This window comes from Gracilinanus agilis, chromosome 3, assembly GCF_016433145.1.
Source record: "Gracilinanus agilis isolate LMUSP501 chromosome 3, AgileGrace, whole genome shotgun sequence".
Classification (NCBI taxonomy): domain Eukaryota; kingdom Metazoa; phylum Chordata; class Mammalia; order Didelphimorphia; family Didelphidae; genus Gracilinanus; species Gracilinanus agilis.
The window spans coordinates 506,048,191-506,066,236 of record NC_058132.1 but is presented as its reverse complement, the minus strand read 5'-3'; the positions used below and the strand labels follow the sequence as shown (position 1 = coordinate 506,066,236).

The 18,046-nt window shown below is 34.8% G+C and overlaps 1 protein-coding gene across 1 annotated transcript in view; it reads left to right on the top strand.

The window, feature by feature from the left end:
• The window catches only part of ATP11A (ATPase phospholipid transporting 11A), a 184,308-nt gene that overhangs the window by 100,731 nt on the left and 65,531 nt on the right, over positions 1-18,046 (top strand). The window contains exons 9-13 of the mRNA XM_044669325.1: positions 1,102-1,152; positions 8,298-8,362; positions 9,053-9,134; positions 11,627-11,777; positions 14,556-14,753. Of these exons, the coding sequence (XP_044525260.1) occupies positions 1,102-1,152; positions 8,298-8,362; positions 9,053-9,134; positions 11,627-11,777; positions 14,556-14,753 (547 nt within the window). The remainder of the gene's footprint in view (positions 1-1,101; positions 1,153-8,297; positions 8,363-9,052; positions 9,135-11,626; positions 11,778-14,555; positions 14,754-18,046) is intronic.

Here is an 18,046-nt window from a genome sequence, read left to right as displayed (position 1 = left end):
CTTCTCTTCTCTTCTCTTCTCTTCTCTTCTCTTCTCTTCTCTTCTCTTCTCTTCTCTTCTCTTCTCTTCTCTTCTCTTCTCTTCTCTTCTCTTCTCTTCTCTCTCCCCTCATGCACCTAACCTTGTATTTACTCATCCATGTTCATTATGTTACTGCTTCATCCCACTTCAGTTCTGGCTTTAAGCAATAGACTCATCAAGAGCAAAGCCTTTTTAAAAAAAAATTTATATTCATAGTATATTGTACATAGTAGGCACTAAATGCCTGTTTAATTAAAAGAGTCTTCTCTGCTAGGCCAGTTCTTGAGTAACAAACACACAGATGGTTTGTAACCAGATCCATCTTTAGGACTTATAGTGCCTTGCATCCTTGGCATAGCCTTTGAGATCCCATGATTATCCTGACCCTAAAAGAGAAATCTAGGTACAGTTACATAGTAGGAATGGGGCACTTCTTCTTAAGATATTTTAGTGGCCTTCAATGCCATACTTTTTTTTTTAAACCCTTAACTTCTGTGTATTGGCTCCTTGGTGGAAGAGTAGTAAGGGTGGGCAATGGGGGTCAAGTGACTTGCCCACGGTCACACAGCTGGGAAGTGTCTGAGGCCGGATTTGAACCTAGGACCTCCCGTCTCTAGGCCAGACTCTCAATCCCCTGAGCTATCCAACTGCCCCCCATACTTTTTTAATGTTAGAAAAATTTTGTTAGAACCCAACATATTTAAAGTTGCTAACCATATATTAAAGATGCCCAACATATTGTAAAGAAAGTTAAATCCTCTTAATTTTATTTTACAATTCCACAATTTATAAGTTTATACACCCAGGGAAATCACTTTACTACAGTTCAGGGACTGAAACCATATATGTAAAATGAGAATAAGCAGTCAATTTATAATTAAAGAAGAAAGGGAAGAAAATTAAAATTAGTAATGGTTTAAGCAACATTGGTTTCATTAATGAAGAAATAATGGTAATTCATATTAAGGACATTTTCCCCATATAAATAAGGAAAGTACAGAAGTAAAAGCATGTATTCAAGCTTTTTGATGTTTCCATTAGTTCTCATTTTTTACTTATAATTTTTTATTGTCATTTCAGATTTGTTGGTCGCATAACTGTTTACCGGGGAAGAAGTGAACCTATTGTGAGGTAAAAGGACAAATTTTTTCTTAAGAATATTTGGCCTATTTTGATCTGTAGAAATTTTTTAATTGCCCATTATTAATAAGAGATTTTCATGGTAGATAATTATACTAGGTCATTGCAAAAGAAAGAATATATGATTTTCTGCAAGATTTTCTTTCTGCTTTGTATTAGACTGGTTATTCTAATTAACATGTGGCCTCATTTTATGCTATGAAGCTTGAAGTGTCTAAGAGAAGTTATGTGTCAATATTTGTGTAAAAAGTATCTCTTCTTTTTATAAAACTCTAAAAGCAAATAACTTCATGTGGTTTATGACATTTATATGAAATTTTTTCTTCTGAATGTGTCTCCTGAAAAATCTGCTTTAGGTTGTCTAATTTCCTGGCAAAAACATAATTCTAGGTAAAAAGTATAATGAAGGCAGTGCCCTTCCATTATAAATAGCAATTGAAAGATATGTCTTGAAAATGGAAATTGAAAATTTCTTAATTTGGTGACCACATTACTGGATAGTCTACTCTTCAAACTTAATGCAGATAGAAACATTTATCTCTAGATTACTTTCCAGATTTACTGTATTGGCTTCTATAAAGGGCATATCTGTAGATTACAAGGGGCAAAAGAACACAAATAAGATATTGTCAGGTTATGAAAATAAGCATATTATATGATTATATCTGATGATTTCACTTAAGAGTCTTGGGCAATTAAGTTAATTATAGATATCAAACTGACTGGGTTTGCCAGAAAATAGCAATCAGCTGAATATGTAATGTAATAACTGTCATATGATACTTTCTTCAGACCAATCGAATACTAGAAAGGCAATAATGTTGTCAATATTCTGCAAAGATTCACCTACCATGTATTCTGCATCTGCTCGTTGCCTTTGCTTGTCTAAGCCTTTTTATTTACAGGAGAGAAAAGAAATAGCTAATTGTATAGATATTTTATTTGTACTTTATTCAAGATCCTGGCTTCTGAAACTGAGGAAATGACATAAAACCAACTTGTTTGAGAAAAATATCTATTTAATATGTAAATTATTTACATGACACCTTTACAAAAATTGACCATATATTAGGGCAAAAAATATTATTGTTAAATGTAGAAAACCTAAATATTAAATGGATCCTTTTTGTTTATAACAATAAAAATTGCATATAATAAGAGACCATAGAAACAAAAATTAAAACATAATTGGAGACTAAATAACTTAATCTTAAACACTGAATGAGTTAAAGAACATATTATGGAAACAAATAATTTCATTAAAAAGAATGACGATAATGAGACAACATACCAAAAATACCTATGGATATTTTTGCAAAAGCAATTATTATTAATTAATTATTAATGGAAAATTCATATCTCTAAATGTTTATATTGATAAGAAAATATCAACAAAACTGGGAATACAATTAAAAACTGGAAAAAGAATAAATTAAAAATCCACAACCAAACACCAAATTAGAAATCCTAAAAATTAAAGGTAAAATTAATAAAACTGAATGTAAGACAGCCATTGAATTAATAAATAAATCCAGAATTGGTTTTATGAAACAATCAACAATATTGATAAACCATTGGTTAATCTGATTTGAGATGAGACAGGCAGACAGACAGAAAAGAAAAGCAAACCACTAGTGTAATAATTGAAATGGGTTTGACAAATATAAGAATTAAAAAATTATTGTTGCAATTGACATTTATAAAAAATAATTAACTTCTTAAGTCAAAATGACTGGTAGCAGCTTTTTTTTTACAGCACAGTGGGAAATATAGGAAAGAGATAGAAAAAAAAATCACCTAGCTACAAATACCCTAAGGCCTAATCCTCATGCCTCCAGACTAGGAATGTGAAACTGAAAGTGAATCTCACCATAATCCAAAATCCTAATCAGGAAACTGAAATCTGAAGAGCCAGGAGATGCTGAAAAATATGCCAAGAACCTTCAGTGCACAAAAGGCTAAGACCACCAAGAATCTCACCAAAGCTCATGCTGAAGAGAGTGTCCCACTGAAGCACCAACCAAGAGAGAGTCCTCGCTGAAGAGCCAAGGAAGGAAGGAAGGAACCTTCTCCTCTGTCTCATCTTTTATAGTCCTTTTTCAATGTCACTTCCTGTGTCTCTTCCACTTCACTGGAACTAATCATAGCCTCCCAATTTACCTAGTATGGCTGAAGGGGGTCGGGGGGAGCAGTGCTTGTGGCTTTTGAGGGTGTGAACTTTTTTTTTCATAGTGACTTGTGAACTCTCTTACTTTAGTGACTTACTAAGTGTTAAGTAGGGAGACTTTAAATTCTTAATTGATTAAATTAAAGGTTGTTGACTGATTATATTAAAAATAAACAAAGAGAATTTAATTCTCTCTTCACACTAGTATTAGAGATGAAAAGGGTGAATATACCACCAATGAAATTGAAATTAAAGTAATTATTAAGGGTTATAAAAATATTTTCCATTTGTTCTTTTATACAAATTTGAACACTATGGAGTAGCTTGGTATTGGGGCCTCTAACAAAGTAAATTCTACTCTATTCTATTGTTTTCTCTGAAGTTCCCTGTGTACAGGGCATATACTGGGCCCTCACATACCTGTTTGAGAGTAGCAATAGATCTTAGCCTGAGCATACACATAATATAAATATGGTTTCTAGTGAGGCAGAAATGTTTTCTAGAATATAAATATTATGCAAAAGTCTGTCTTTAACACATCATACTGTGGAAGTAATTCTCTATTCCTGAGGAACAAAAGCTCCACTCGGTATGTCCAAAATGGAAAGACTTGGTTTTGGAAAGAGTATGACCCTGGCAACAGATTGGGTCTGCTGCTTGAGTACCATTCTGGTGAAATATGGTCACAGTAACATGTATTACCTGAGAACCAACATGATTAAGTTAGAGAGAATCATCACTCATTGATGAATTGTTCAGACTCAGCAACTTCCCAAGGAGCATATGCTGAAATATAGATGCCTTGGAATCTGAGAGGAATTCACTCTCTTATTAAATGACAGTTTCTTGAAGTTGAAGGTAAAGTAAAAATCAATCAAATTAAATGTTGTTAGGAACATGGAGAAACAGTCCTAATACTACATTGTTAGAGCATCTCTGAATCACTTTTTAGAAAATAATATAGAAATATACATTAAGAGCTATAAAACTGTTTGTGCTCTTTAACCTAAAGCTCCCATTACTAAGATTAGGCCCTGAAGGAATTATTGAGAGAGTAAAAAGCTTTGTATGTATGAAAATATTCATGGAAGCTTTATTTGTAATGACAAAATAATTGTAAATAATACAAATGCATTGATTGGGGAAATGGCTGAAGAGATTATGATATATGAATGGAATGTATTGGATTATGTTATTAGAAATATCTTATTAGAAATATAAAGAAAATAAGGGAAATACATAAAGAAATGAAAAGAGAATAAGAATAATACATACTGTGATTACATTAAAAAAAGATAACCACAAAATCAAGAGGAAAAAGTATCTAAGTAAAGCAATCCAAAAGGAACTTAAAAGCAGAGGATGTTTATATTAGCATACATATATGACTTACATATTTGTGAACAAATTGTAAGCAGTTTGGAGTTTGAGGTTTTGCATGTAATGTTTTGCATTTTCTTTTTTAAATGTTTATATAATAAAATTGTAAAAATAAAAAAAATTAAGCAGCAAATTACTGTTAACCTGATATGGGGCAACATATCCCATAAGATATATTCACCTATCAGTGAAAGTGAGCTGAATGGAAAGTTATTTGCACACACACACACAAATGTTACAAAGGGAAAGATGTCCATATAGATCAAGGAAAACTGCTAGTGCATTTAAAAATCTTCATTCTTGTTATGATTTTCTATTATCAAACAGATTAGTGAATGCTGTTCAGAAAGTATAAAATCATTGCCTAGTAGATTTATAAAATTGCATTATTTCAAAGGTGAACTTCAAGTAACCATAAAGAGATAATGTCTGAAAAAAACAGAGCTAATGTCTGATGTATTCCTTCATATTGATAGAAGTATGGCTGAGTAAATAGATTTAGGTCTATTCATCTTGTCAGTGGGATGAAATTAGATGATATATTTTCTTGCAGAAGTAAACAGCTTTCCATGCCATCATTTAAAATTAGTTCGTTGTCTAGCAGCCATTGAAAGGAAATTACAAAAATACAGTTGGAATTTGATAGCAGCTTTTTTCTAATAAATATTATTTCAATGTCTGTTAATGTTTGGGTTTTTAAGTCATCTTTTTCAGTGGCTCTGAAAGGCTTATGCCTGTTTAAAACAAATTGTACTTCCTAGGTTCATAACTTCTGGCACCCAAAGAGACAGGAGCCATCCTTCTACCTCCTCCTCATTCTCAGAAGCTAAAATAAGGAAATAACTGAAACTAGGTACTTCTAGATAAAAGCCAAGAATGATTGTTTTCCCCTGCATATATATTTTTCAAATATGACCTGTTTTTTCCTATTTTTAGTGATATCTTTTTGTCACTGTTGTCATATCTAGTTTTAGTAGGAATTATTCTGAATGTGTTGCTAATATAATCTGACATTGCCTGCATCATCACTAGATGACAAATATCTAGCCTAAAAGGCTTTGATTTTAATGATTGTCAAGAAGACAAATGGAGGTTAAAACTATCTTGTAGCCCCAGGAAATACATGTCACTTTTATTATGTATATTCTCCCAAAATCTTTCCTTCTGTGATCCATTCCCAGGACTCAGCCCTGTTCAGTTCTTGAGCCAAAAAACCTTTCTGTTAAAGTATTGTTTTAGATTTGCAACACCACAATTCACTCTTAACTAGTTCTCCATGGTAATAAGAGGTCTGGAAAGCATGGATGAAATCATATTAAGTTAAATTCCTCCCCACCTGTCCAGCTTCCTTTTGTATGTTATCTTGCCCATTAGATTGTAAGTCCCTTGACTGTGGGGGTTATCCTTTTCTTACTTGTATCCTGGGTGCTGAGCATAGTATCTGACACATAATACGTACTTAATAAATGTTAATTAAATTGGGATAAATAAATCAATAATCTAAAAACTTAATTTTATTACTAATATGGAAAGATGTTTTACATTATTGCACACGTAAAATCTGTATCAGATTGCCTGCTGCTTCAGAGATGGGGAAGAGAAGGGAGAAAGAGGAAAGGGAAGAGTGGGAGGGGAAGAATTTGGCCCAAAATTTTTATAAAAGTCACTAAGGTTAAAAATTCTTCTCACAAATAACTGAGGGAAAAATTGTTTACGAAAACCTTTATTTTAGTTATATGGTTTCTTTCCATGTAACAGTGATCCTCATTGATAGATTTTAATAGCATCTCTTATTTCCTCAGTTTACTATGTAGTAAACAAGGAGGCAATAATCATCAGTTAAATGGAAAAATATGTTGAGCATATCAGGAACTGTGCTAGGTAATAAGGAATATAGATAAAAATATATACAACACGGTACCTGCCTCATAAGAACTTGTAATCTGTTTGGAGGAACAAGACAACATATGAGGATAACTAACAATACTGATTTATTCAACCTATAATTGCTCATTCTATTAGGCACCAATGTGAGATGAAACAGGGAATTTTTAGCTATATAACGAGTCAATAGCTGAAAGGTACCAGTTGGATTTCTTGACTTTACAGTGGCATTTTAAAATGTGATAGCCAATATATTGTCATTTGTAAAATGATGTTCATTGTAACAGCTTTTTTTTTTTATCCAGGCTATGCCTGTAGAATTATTAAACAATAAATGTCCCATGAGTGCTATGAGCTAATATCACAGGGATTCCAAAGAGAGGGGAGAGATTAATATTGGACTGAGATGGTCTGAGAAGGCTACCTGGAAAAGGCTGAGATTAAGCTCAGTTTGATAGATAAAATGGATTCACATAGAAAGGAGGACAATATATTGTATTCACAACAGTGAGCTAAACAATGAAATGGCTTATATTTCTTGAAGTTAGGATCTCTAATAGGGTAATCCAGCCTTAAATAATCATATTTGTCATACTTTCCTACCTAGTTCACCCAAATCTGTTACATCTAGAGCATCTTCCCAGAATCACTTGTAAGTCCCATCCATTGGTCTACTGATGTTGGTCTCCATTTATAATCCATAAAAAATATGTTCCTCCTACCTGCCCCTTATCTCCTTACCCCTCCTCCTAAATTAACGTGCTTAATTTTCATATGTCTTGCTTATACTTCTAAGAAAAAAGGACATGTCATGGTAGATAAAGAGCTGACTTGCAAGTCAAAAGACCTAGTTTCAGGTCCCACTATTTATTATCCTAGACAAATCACAGCCTCTTAGTATACTGTACAGTTCCCTAAGACTATAAGTTGTAGAGAAGGTACCAATCTTTGTGGGTAGTGGGAGTTTCCTTATCCAGAGTTCATTTCACAGGTCTAGTCCCTCTCCCCATCTTTGTGTAGGAAGTAAATGATAGGAAGTAAGCTCCTTGGGGAAAGACAGTGGTTTGTATCCTTAGAATCTGACAGTAAACAATAAATGCTTTAAAAAACCCTTACCTTCTGTCTTAGAATCAATATTAAGTAGAGGTTCCAAGGCATAAAATTGATAAGAGCTAGGCAATTGAGACCAAGTGACTTGACCAGGGTCATACAGCTAGGACATATCTGAGGAGAGATTTGAACCCAGGACCTTCCCTCTCCAGCCCTGGCTCTCTATCTGCTGACCACATTAGCTGTCCCAATACTAATTAATTGATCATTGGTTGACCTAAGTTTTCACCATAGCATTTAAAGTAGGATGCTAAAGGAGTTACTGATAGACAATTAAAAGAGAAAATAAATAAACTTCATAGACCAGCTTCAAGTCTTTTCAAAACTGGGTCTTCTTCAGTGTCAGATATATCCTAGAAGCAAGAAAGCTTATTAGAGAAGGGGCAGTATATTTATAACCCTACAGTTTAATTTTACAATGAAACTGGACCTATTTTAACCAATTGAATATAACATCTACATAAAAACACACCCTTATTAAAGTCAAGCCCTATCATAAACAAATCAGTAATGCTCCTTTCTGTATCTCATCTTGTTCCACTAACTTCATCTTTATAAGCACTTAACATGTGTCCAATAATCCTTATCTTTGCAGGTCGTTAGGATCTGAAAACCTGCTTCTTAGGGGAGCCTCACTAAAGAACACGGAGAAAATCTTTGGTAACTATTTTAATTAGTGAATTATTAATAATGGCTTCTAAAATTAATAAGGATACATTAAGTAAAGTTAAAAATCTATAATGGCACTATAAGAGCATCATTTTTTTTACTTTGATGTACTATAGCTTTTACTACTGTGATAATTATGCTCCAGGAAGAAAATTATTAGAGATATATAAACCACAACCATGAGAGCCATGAGAGCTGATGTTATTGCTTACAGATTAAGTGCTTGTATTCTTAGACTCAGAAGAGCAAGATCACATCCATGTAAGAATTCAGTCAATAAAATTCTTTAAAGAATTTATTCTAAGATATGTAAAGATAGCTGTAATCCCCTGGCACTCTGTTTACCTTCTTGGGTTATATTTTCTTATTTCATTTTTAATTGTGTCATAAAATGCACCACAGGCATGCCTTGTTGCAATAAAACAAAATATATTTAAAAGCCTAATTTTAGAGAACATATTCCAGATTATTTGGATTCTAAGAAGGGGAAGAAAAAAGGAGATTTCTTTGCCTCAAAGTAACTCTATCTGAATTTATTTTACTTTATTTTCAAAGCTTATCTTGTGAAATTAAAGTGATTAACTTTATAGAATTTCAGTTTTTATGACCATTGTAAGTTGCATAGCTATTGTTTTAAATGAGGCATGCTTATATTTTTGATAAAATAGTATTCTTTTTTAGGTGTGGCTATATATACTGGCATGGAATCAAAGATGGCATTAAATTACCAATCAAAGTCACAGAAACGATCTGCTGTAGAAAAGTAAGTCTTGTTGCTTCTATGACAGCCAGCATTTATATAGCATTTACTATATGCCAGGCACTCTGCTAAGAGCTTTACAACTATTACTTGATTTGTTCATCACAACAACCCTGGGAGATAGATGCTCATTTTACAGCTGAAGAAATTTAAGGCCAGCGGAGATTAAGTGACTTGTGCCACCGTCACCCAGCTATGAAATATCTGAGTCTAGATTTGAATTCAGCTCTTCCTGACTCTAAGCCCTGTGCTCTGTCTGCTGCCCCATCCAGCTGCCCTCCAATAATGTTTGTAGTGTGTGGAAATTGCATTTCCATGACATAAGTGATTCAAGAGAGTAAATAGCACAGACACACAAATGACCTTAATTTTGCATTTACATCATTTGAAGGAAACATGCCAATTAAAATTTTGCCCCCTAAGGAATTGTCAGATTTAATTTCATGGGAATAGATTAATTTCTAGTAAATGATTTCATTTTTTTTAAACCCTTAACCTTCCATCTTGGAGTCAATACTGTGTAATGGCTCCAAGGCAGAAGAGTGGTAAGGATAGGCAATGGGGGTCAAGTGACTTGCCCAGGGTCATACAGCTGGGAAGTGTCTGGGGCCAGATTTGAACCCAGGACCTCCCATCTCTAGGCCTGGCTCTCAGTCCACTGAGCTACCCAGCTGCCCCCATGATTTCATTTTTTAAAAAATGATTCACCTTTTCCCCATCTGCCTACCTTCTGCAGTTTTCCCCCTGTTATCCAATTTGGTTGACCTGTCCCTAAAGAAGTATTACAATATAACAATTTCATTTAAGTAAAGTAATTGCAAGTCCTCATACTGTAGTGAAAAGGTATCAGAAGTCATTCAGAAAACCTGGGTCTGAATCTCAGCTTTGACATTTATTAGCTCTATGACCTTGTCCAAATGACTTTACTTTTCTGGGTACCTGCCTAGCTTGATCTCGAAGGGTTATAGCTGTCAAATGAGATCATTTGTAGGAAAGTATTTTTCCAACTGGAACAGACTATACAAATATTAAGTTACTTATTCTTGCTTGTTCCTCTTTCTTCCTTGGAAAAGTTGAAATATTACTACTGGGGTTTCCTAGAGAATACTAATCATTTTTAACTGTAATAGTAACATGTGTGTATACTGTGCCATATGAAATATATCTCCTATGATGATTTGGGGGGGGTGGCGGGAAATCATTGTCAGTGACTAATTTCTTTATAAAATAAAATCTCCTTAAATCCAGTAAGAAAATTACTACGAAAATTTCATGTATTCTGCACCTTTCCAAAGGGTATAGATGTCCTTTATCTGTAAACTAGTTGTTCCATTAATGAGTTGTATTTCAAATATGGAGGTTGTATGGTATAATGGAAATTATGTTAGCATTGGAGTTAGAGGTTTTGCGGTTGGGATACCTGTGTGCCTTTCAGCAAATCACTTGGCTTTTTTGAGGGAAGGAGAGGGAATTAGTGTCTCAATTTCTCAGAAATGAAATGAGAAAAATTATATTATTCCTGAGATCTCTTTTCAGCTCACTGGTTAGCAGTGTATTCATATCACTTTTTATTTTTAAAAGACCTATGAAGCATATTTTATCTGCATGATTTTTGATATTTAAAAGTGATCATTTGAATTCTGCTTAATTATCACATCAAAAATGAAATCTGAGGGGGCAGCTGGGTAGCTCAGTGGAGTGAGAGTCAGGCCTAGAGACAGGAGGTCCTAGGTTCAAACCCGGCCTCAGCCACTTCCCAGCTGTGTGACCCTGGGCAAGTCACTTGACCCCCATTGCCCACCCTTACCAATCTTCTGCCTTGGAGCCAATACACCAAAGTACAAGGGTTAAAAAAAAAAAAAAAAAAAAAAAAAAAAAAAAAAAATGAAATCTGAGATTTGTTCTTTACAAACAAGGATGCTTTGTCTCCCAGATGTCTGCACATGACAAATTTGTTTCAGAAATAGATATTGGAAAATCAAATTTCCTTTCAGAAGAACCGCTAAGATTTTGGTTCTTCTTTAGCATTTCCTCTCTAATGTGTACATTTCCCAGCAGAGTACACACTATTTTCAGTCTTTGTGGTGACACGGTGGGGGAAATTGCTGAATCTTGAACCCATTACTTGACTACTTGCTGTTAGGAGAAATTGATTTTTAAAGGCTATCTTAGCATGTCAGATTTTTTAATCAATTCAAGTTATGAGTAAATGCACAGTTATTTGAAATTTAATGAGTGTTGCTCATTTTGGCTACTTGTGGGTTACCTCCACAAAATGTAAGATCTCACCCTTCTCTTTTATGCCAAAAACCAGATGCATAGTGATAACAATAAACTTTTGTCTTCATACATGCTTTGTAGAAGTCAGCAAAAGATGGAAAGTCTTACTGAAGTTTTTCCATGTTTTATATACCATTTACATAATGTAATTGTAGGAAAGGAGATTTCATTATTTCTCCAGGAACTAATTAACTGTTACTGCCTTTTTATTTTAGATCAATGAATGTATTCCTTGTTGTGTACCTCTGTATCTTAATCAGTAAAGCAGTGATAAACACTGTCCTGAAATATGCGTGGGAGAGTGACCCATTTCAAGATGAGCCTTGGTTTAATCAGAAGACAGAATCAGAGAGACAGAGAAACAGGGTATGGAAAATTTCTTCTGAAATGTTTTACTCTTTTTATAATGTTCAGAGGTGATTTACATAGCATTTTTATTAAAATGTGGAACCTAGCAAATCTGACACTTGAAAGAACTGTGTAAATTAGAGCTACATTGTGTAGTGGCTCTACTACATTCTTGGAAACCCCAGCCAGCAGGGACAAAAAAGGGTGGATGGGTAGGGACAGTGGAAGGCAGGCAGGAGAAAAACAGGAAAATATAAAAATGGAAGCCCTTTATGCATTTAAGAAATATTAAAATGGGAAGATATGGTCAATTTCTCCCACCCTTTTAATTTCCTGCATGTGGTAGCAAATCCACTTCCAGATGGGAGGATCTGTGGTAACTCAACAAATATATTAGACAAGGGGAAAAGGAGAACGCCTTTACAACAGACTTCTGTGTCCCAAGAGATTTATTAAAAAATGGTCTTTATGCTGACGGGAGAAAAGAGTGGTGTGCATCCAGATTGGCATGATGATGTAGCAGTTTCTTGAAAAATAGCTTCTCAGCTTGCCATTTTATATAAGAAAAATTCCATTTATGGCATATTTAGAGATGCTCTTTCTTTTCAAGCATCCCAGTGATAGATGGAGATGAAGGTGTTATCTTTTACCTGGTTGAGGGGCATGAGACTATAGAATTGGAATGTCTCCTCTATTACTTGGTCAGGTAACTAGAGGGATGTGGAGGATGGCATTTATGATTCCAAGTGCTTTTGAGCTCTTTGGACCCATGAATATATTTACTCATAAAGTTATAATTAGAGAAACAGAAGGAGTTTGGTTTCAAAATTAAAAACAAAAGAAAGAAAGAAATGGTTAAAACTACAAAGTTATACAGGTTTGTGGCCAATTCCAAATTGCATGGCAAATGTCAGGAGGCTGGCCTTTCCTTGTTTTCTCTAGTAAAGATCAAAGGCTCTTTAATTAAGGGGCTTATGTTTTTGGTTTTTTTCCCACTGGGATTCTTCAAAGGGATGCTTACTCAGATTCTGCAGGGGGGCCAAAATGAGATTCTAATACACAAAGATCCTAAAAAAGGGAGAAAGGCCTTTTAAAAAAATCATAGTACCTATGTATAAATGTATGGGCACATATGTATATATACATATATACACATACACTCTCTCTCTCTCCAGCAAATGATATCAATTAATTTGTATTCCTCAAAGGAAAGATAGCATTTGGAGTTCAAAAATTCTAAGAAGCAAGCATCATCTTATGGATGTCTTTAAATCTTAGGATTTAGAATTTTAAAGAGACACCTTGAAGAAACCAGTAGAATTCCCTCCCTCCCTCCCTCTTATTTTACACATGAGAAACTGAGACCTTAAAGAGGTTAATTTGCTTGCTCCCCAACCAAGATCATAGAAGTAGTAAGAAGTAGTAAGAGCTTAGCTTCCAACAGTCTTTCTTCTCTACCACACTGCTTCATTGGACAGACTATAGAAACCCCATGAAATGAATCCTGACATTACGGGTTTGGCAGGCCCTCCAATGGTCTGGGCAGGACAACATCTTAAATTAGTCATTATCGGACAGTAAATTCATTCCTCCGATTCTTGCCCCTCAGATACTCCCTCTGCTAAGCCAATTTCACTATAATACAATGAAGACCCCAAACACAGTCTCTTGCCCATTGGGCTCAAGTTTTAGGACCTAGAATAGTAGAGGCAGGATAGAAATGTCTCTTACTGATTATGACTGATAGTGAAGTGTTAGTTGATGGTGTTTGTTTGATGAAAAACATCAGGGTTCTAGGGAAGGCTCATTATGAGGAATAATCCTGGGACCTGATCCTCTTTAGGAAGAATTTGGTCTTAAAATACTATGTTGGAATTTCCTCAGACTATTTGTAAAACAAACTTTTATGTATGAAATTCTGGAACCATGTTGAACTAGAGATGCAAGAATCTAGGAGATCCAGAGACATGCTTCATAATACTTAGTAAAGGGACATGAATGGAAAAGTCTTACTTATATAATGGAAAGTTTAGCTAACTCAGGTTGTAAAGACTTATACACTGCTTCCCTACATGCAGTCTTTTCATTTCTTTTTTTTTTAAATAAGCTTTTATTGATGTCTTTTTACATCTCCATATTTTGTCCTAGTATCTTCTCTCTCCTCTCAGAATGCCATCCAATTCTCTATCAAAGAAAATGGAAATAAAACTCCATTTTAAATAAAAATGCATTCAGATATTCATAATTTTGTGCTTTCTTTTTACCAAAGAGATCCTGAATCTCCTATACTGTAGCAAATATGGCCACAATCAAAGAGGAGACTCAAGTATTTAAAGTGTAAATCTTCTTAATTGAGTTTGATTGGTTGCTATTCTGTAATTTAGGCATAGAAATCTGCCCCTGTCTCTTGGTTGATGGTGAGTGGGGGAAATTGGAGGGTAGATCATTTAAACCCAGAGTTGCTGCTATCAAGGAACTCTTCCCGTCCTGGAGTTTAAAAAACACTTTTTTTCAAGAGTTTCCTTATCATCTGTGCCTTATAATATACTATCCAAATGCCCTGCCTTTCCCTCTTTTCCCCCCCAAACTGGTTAAAGAATGTGAATTCTGTGAGAAGATAACAAACATTCAAACTAAAAGGGTAAATAAAGTGAGAAGAGTGGTGGGGGTCAGATTTGAATACACAAACTCTCAGGGAGCTTAAATTTGTGAGAAATGTTTGTGTACATTTCTCATAAAGTTGGAAAGCTTAGAAATATGTTTAGTAAAATTTGTGTTCTTTCTTCCTTTTCTCAGTTTCTCAAAGCTTTCACAGACTTCCTTGCTTTTATGGTACTTTTTAACTACATTATTCCAGTCTCCATGTATGTCACAGTTGAAATGCAGAAATTTCTTGGCTCCTATTTTCTCTCCTGGGACGAAGAAATGATTGATGAAGAAACAGGTGAAGGACCTTTAGTTAACACCTCTGACCTAAATGAAGAATTAGGACAGGTAGGTAAAATAATAAACTTAGAAATGGAACTTTGTCAACTGAATGTGTCCTGCTATTTGAATGAATGTATGCAAAACATCTAGAGAGTTCAATCATTAATTTTTTTTAGTTTCAATTTACATGTGTGATGTCATTTAGCTGCATCCTGTAAGAGTTGAAAAACCAGAAAAATGACATTTTGAAAAAGGTAATTATTTGCAGAAACAGAACACTTCATGTTCATAAATAAAAAGACATCTTTGATGACCGGTTTTCAGAACTGTGAAGTTGAACTGTGGACGTTATTCTTTTTTTTTAGTTGTACTTTTAACCCTTTCTGTCTCATTAACAACTGAGACAGAAAGGCAAGAACTAGGCAAATGAGAGTAAGTGACTTGTCCAATTCACACAACTAAGAAGTGTCTGAGGCCAAATTTGAATCCAGGTCCTTCTGACTTCAGGTCTAACTGTCCCAATTTTCTGGTTTTAATAATATGAAAGAAAAAATTCTCTTGGGGGAAAAAACTCACCTTCAGGATGCTGTGTTAGTTAAAACTCGGCCCTCATCATTTTTAATCATAACAATGCTTACACATTTTGCTCATTCCAGTATAAATTAGTAGTCTTCCAAGCTTTGATTCTTACTGAGGACTAGCTCTGAGGCAACCTACCAGCCTTCACTGTGTCAGGCCTCTCAGGCAATTGCATGGCAACAACGGTTATCTCTAGTGGTTTGTTATTTATTCCTTCCAGGAAAAAGTTCACACAATATGTGTGTGTGTGTGTGTGTGTGTGTGTGTGTGTGTATATATATATATATATATATATATTGGCAAAGGAAGAAAAAGACCTTTAAAATTGTTTGCCAAATAGTATTCTTCCATGCAAAAGAAATATCTGAGAAAATGTCTTCCTTCTTAGTTCAAATTAAATTTGCTTGCATATAGTACTGTCATTGAGAACTAATTTTTGGCCAGAAGATACAGATAATGTTTAAATCCCATTATGTTGCCCTTGCTTTCTGTGTGCCTTATTCCAGTTAGCATTTATATTCATTATATTTTTAATACCTTTGTAACAAAATTTTGTATTTCCAATATCTAATGCTATGAAAAACAGATACACAGCGATCCCGTGGTTTATTATACATTGGAGAAATTCACAAAAAAGGAAAAACATATCAAATTTTGTCAGTAATAAAAGTTTCCAAGTTGCACTTATTTATATATACATGAATAAAATTTTGCTCACATCAATAAGTTAGACTTTTCCATGTGGAGTTCATTATGTCAATATCCTTTGTTAAGATGTGGCAGCTAAACTTTTGGTCTCAACCTCAACAAAAAAGTATTTATTAAGGTTCAACTGTACAAAGCTACAGTATCAGGTAACTATGGCACTGTGAATAGAGTGCCTGGAGTCAGGGAGAGTTACCTTTCTGGGGGCAGCTCAGTGCATTGAGAGCCAGGCCTAGAGACGGGAGGTCCTAGGTTCAAATTTGACCTCTGATACCTCCTAGCCATGCGACCCTGGGCAAATCACTTGCCCCCCCCCCTTGCCTAGCTCTTACCCCTCTTCTGCCTTAGAGCCAATACACAGTATTGACTCCAAGACAGAAGGTAAGGGTTTAAAAAAAAAAAGGGGTTACCTTCCTGATTTCAAATCTGGCCTCAGGCACTTTCTAGCTCTGTGACCCTAGGCAAGTCTTTTAACAGTGTAAAATGAGCCCGATGAGGAAATGGCAAACCATTCCAATATCTTTTCCAAGAAAACCCTAAATGGGGTCATGAAGAGTTGGATAGAACTGAAAAGACAAGTACAAGACAGTTGCTAAACCTATAACTTTTGATGGGGTGACTAATGTGTTGAGACTTCAGGAGACCCAGGTCACAAAGAGAAAACAAGATGTCATCTTTCTACTTAAATACAATAGGATTAAAATGTTATGGAGCCAATTTTAGCTTTTCTCCTGGCACATGATTATTCTTTGGTATATGAACTAGAAATATATAATCCGTAATGCTGCAATGACCACAGGCTCTTGGATGAAGGTTTCATGCCCTAGATTGAACACAGCTAAGTCTAGCAATCAGACCACCCATTGAGATAATAATTGTCGCTCCAAGACATGAATATAGGGGGGTAGGGGGGCGGGGGGAGGAATCACTGAGTAATTTCGTTCCCAGTATTTGATCATTTACAAGATTTTTTTACATAATTAATAGTAATGGAGAAAATAATCATTTCTCTCTTAGTGATTAAACTTCTTGTTTTGAACTGTGCCTAAAGTATCATTATGCTGTCACTTAGATTCAAGGACCCCTGCATGTTTAAACATGGCAGTTTAAGTGATATGTCAGATTTCCCTTTATTTGCCTCAGTATGGGTCTGGCAATCCCTTGTGACATTATGTGAGATACATTCATAGATTCCTGGGATGGGAGAGACATTGGATATCATCTAATTCGATGTCCTCATTTTACAGATAAAGAAACCGATAGAGAGCATAAGAATTGCCAAATTTCCACAGAATTGGGGTTCAGCTGCTCACATGGTCTGTCCCTCAGAGGAGCATGGAAGAGTATAATGTACAACAGTTAGGAACGTTTCCCAGAACAACTTGATTGCTTTATTAACAGCCTTGAGAGATAAATTATATCAACAGAAAGAGTGCTAGACTTAGAATCAAGAAAGCTAGAATTGAATTACCCCTCAGAAACTTACTAACTTATGCCAGTGTGTTTAGCACACTGCCTCGCACATAGTAAGTGCTTAATAAATGTTGATTGATTGATTAATCACTGAATCCTTATCTGAGATAATAGTACGTACATTACCCACCTTGCAAAGTTGTTGAAAAGAAAGTGCTTTGGAAACTCAATGAAGTACTATTATAAAAGTCACTTATTATCATTTTGCATCTATGATCTATTTAGTTTTTGAAACTGGTTTTTACAATTCCTGCTATCATAAGATGATTAAGCTTATTGACTAGTAGTTATTTTTTCTTTTTCTTTATTGTGAATTTAGCTTTTTAAAGCTTTAGATCAAGGTTTCTTAAATTCATAATTGAAGGGAATGCTAGATTTTAGTTAGAGGTTAGTGAAATCAAAGATGTAATTTTTTTCCCCTTCTCCCATTGATACCTGTTCCCATCACCAGGCCCCACTATAAGTTTTAGGGTTTTCTCTTTTCCCAATGCATAGCCTCTCCTTCCTGGCCTAACCCCCAGTGTTTGTAGTGCTCTCTCTCTCTCTCTCTCTCTCTCTCTCTCTCTCTCTCTCTCTCTCTCTCTCTCTCTCTCTCTCTCTTT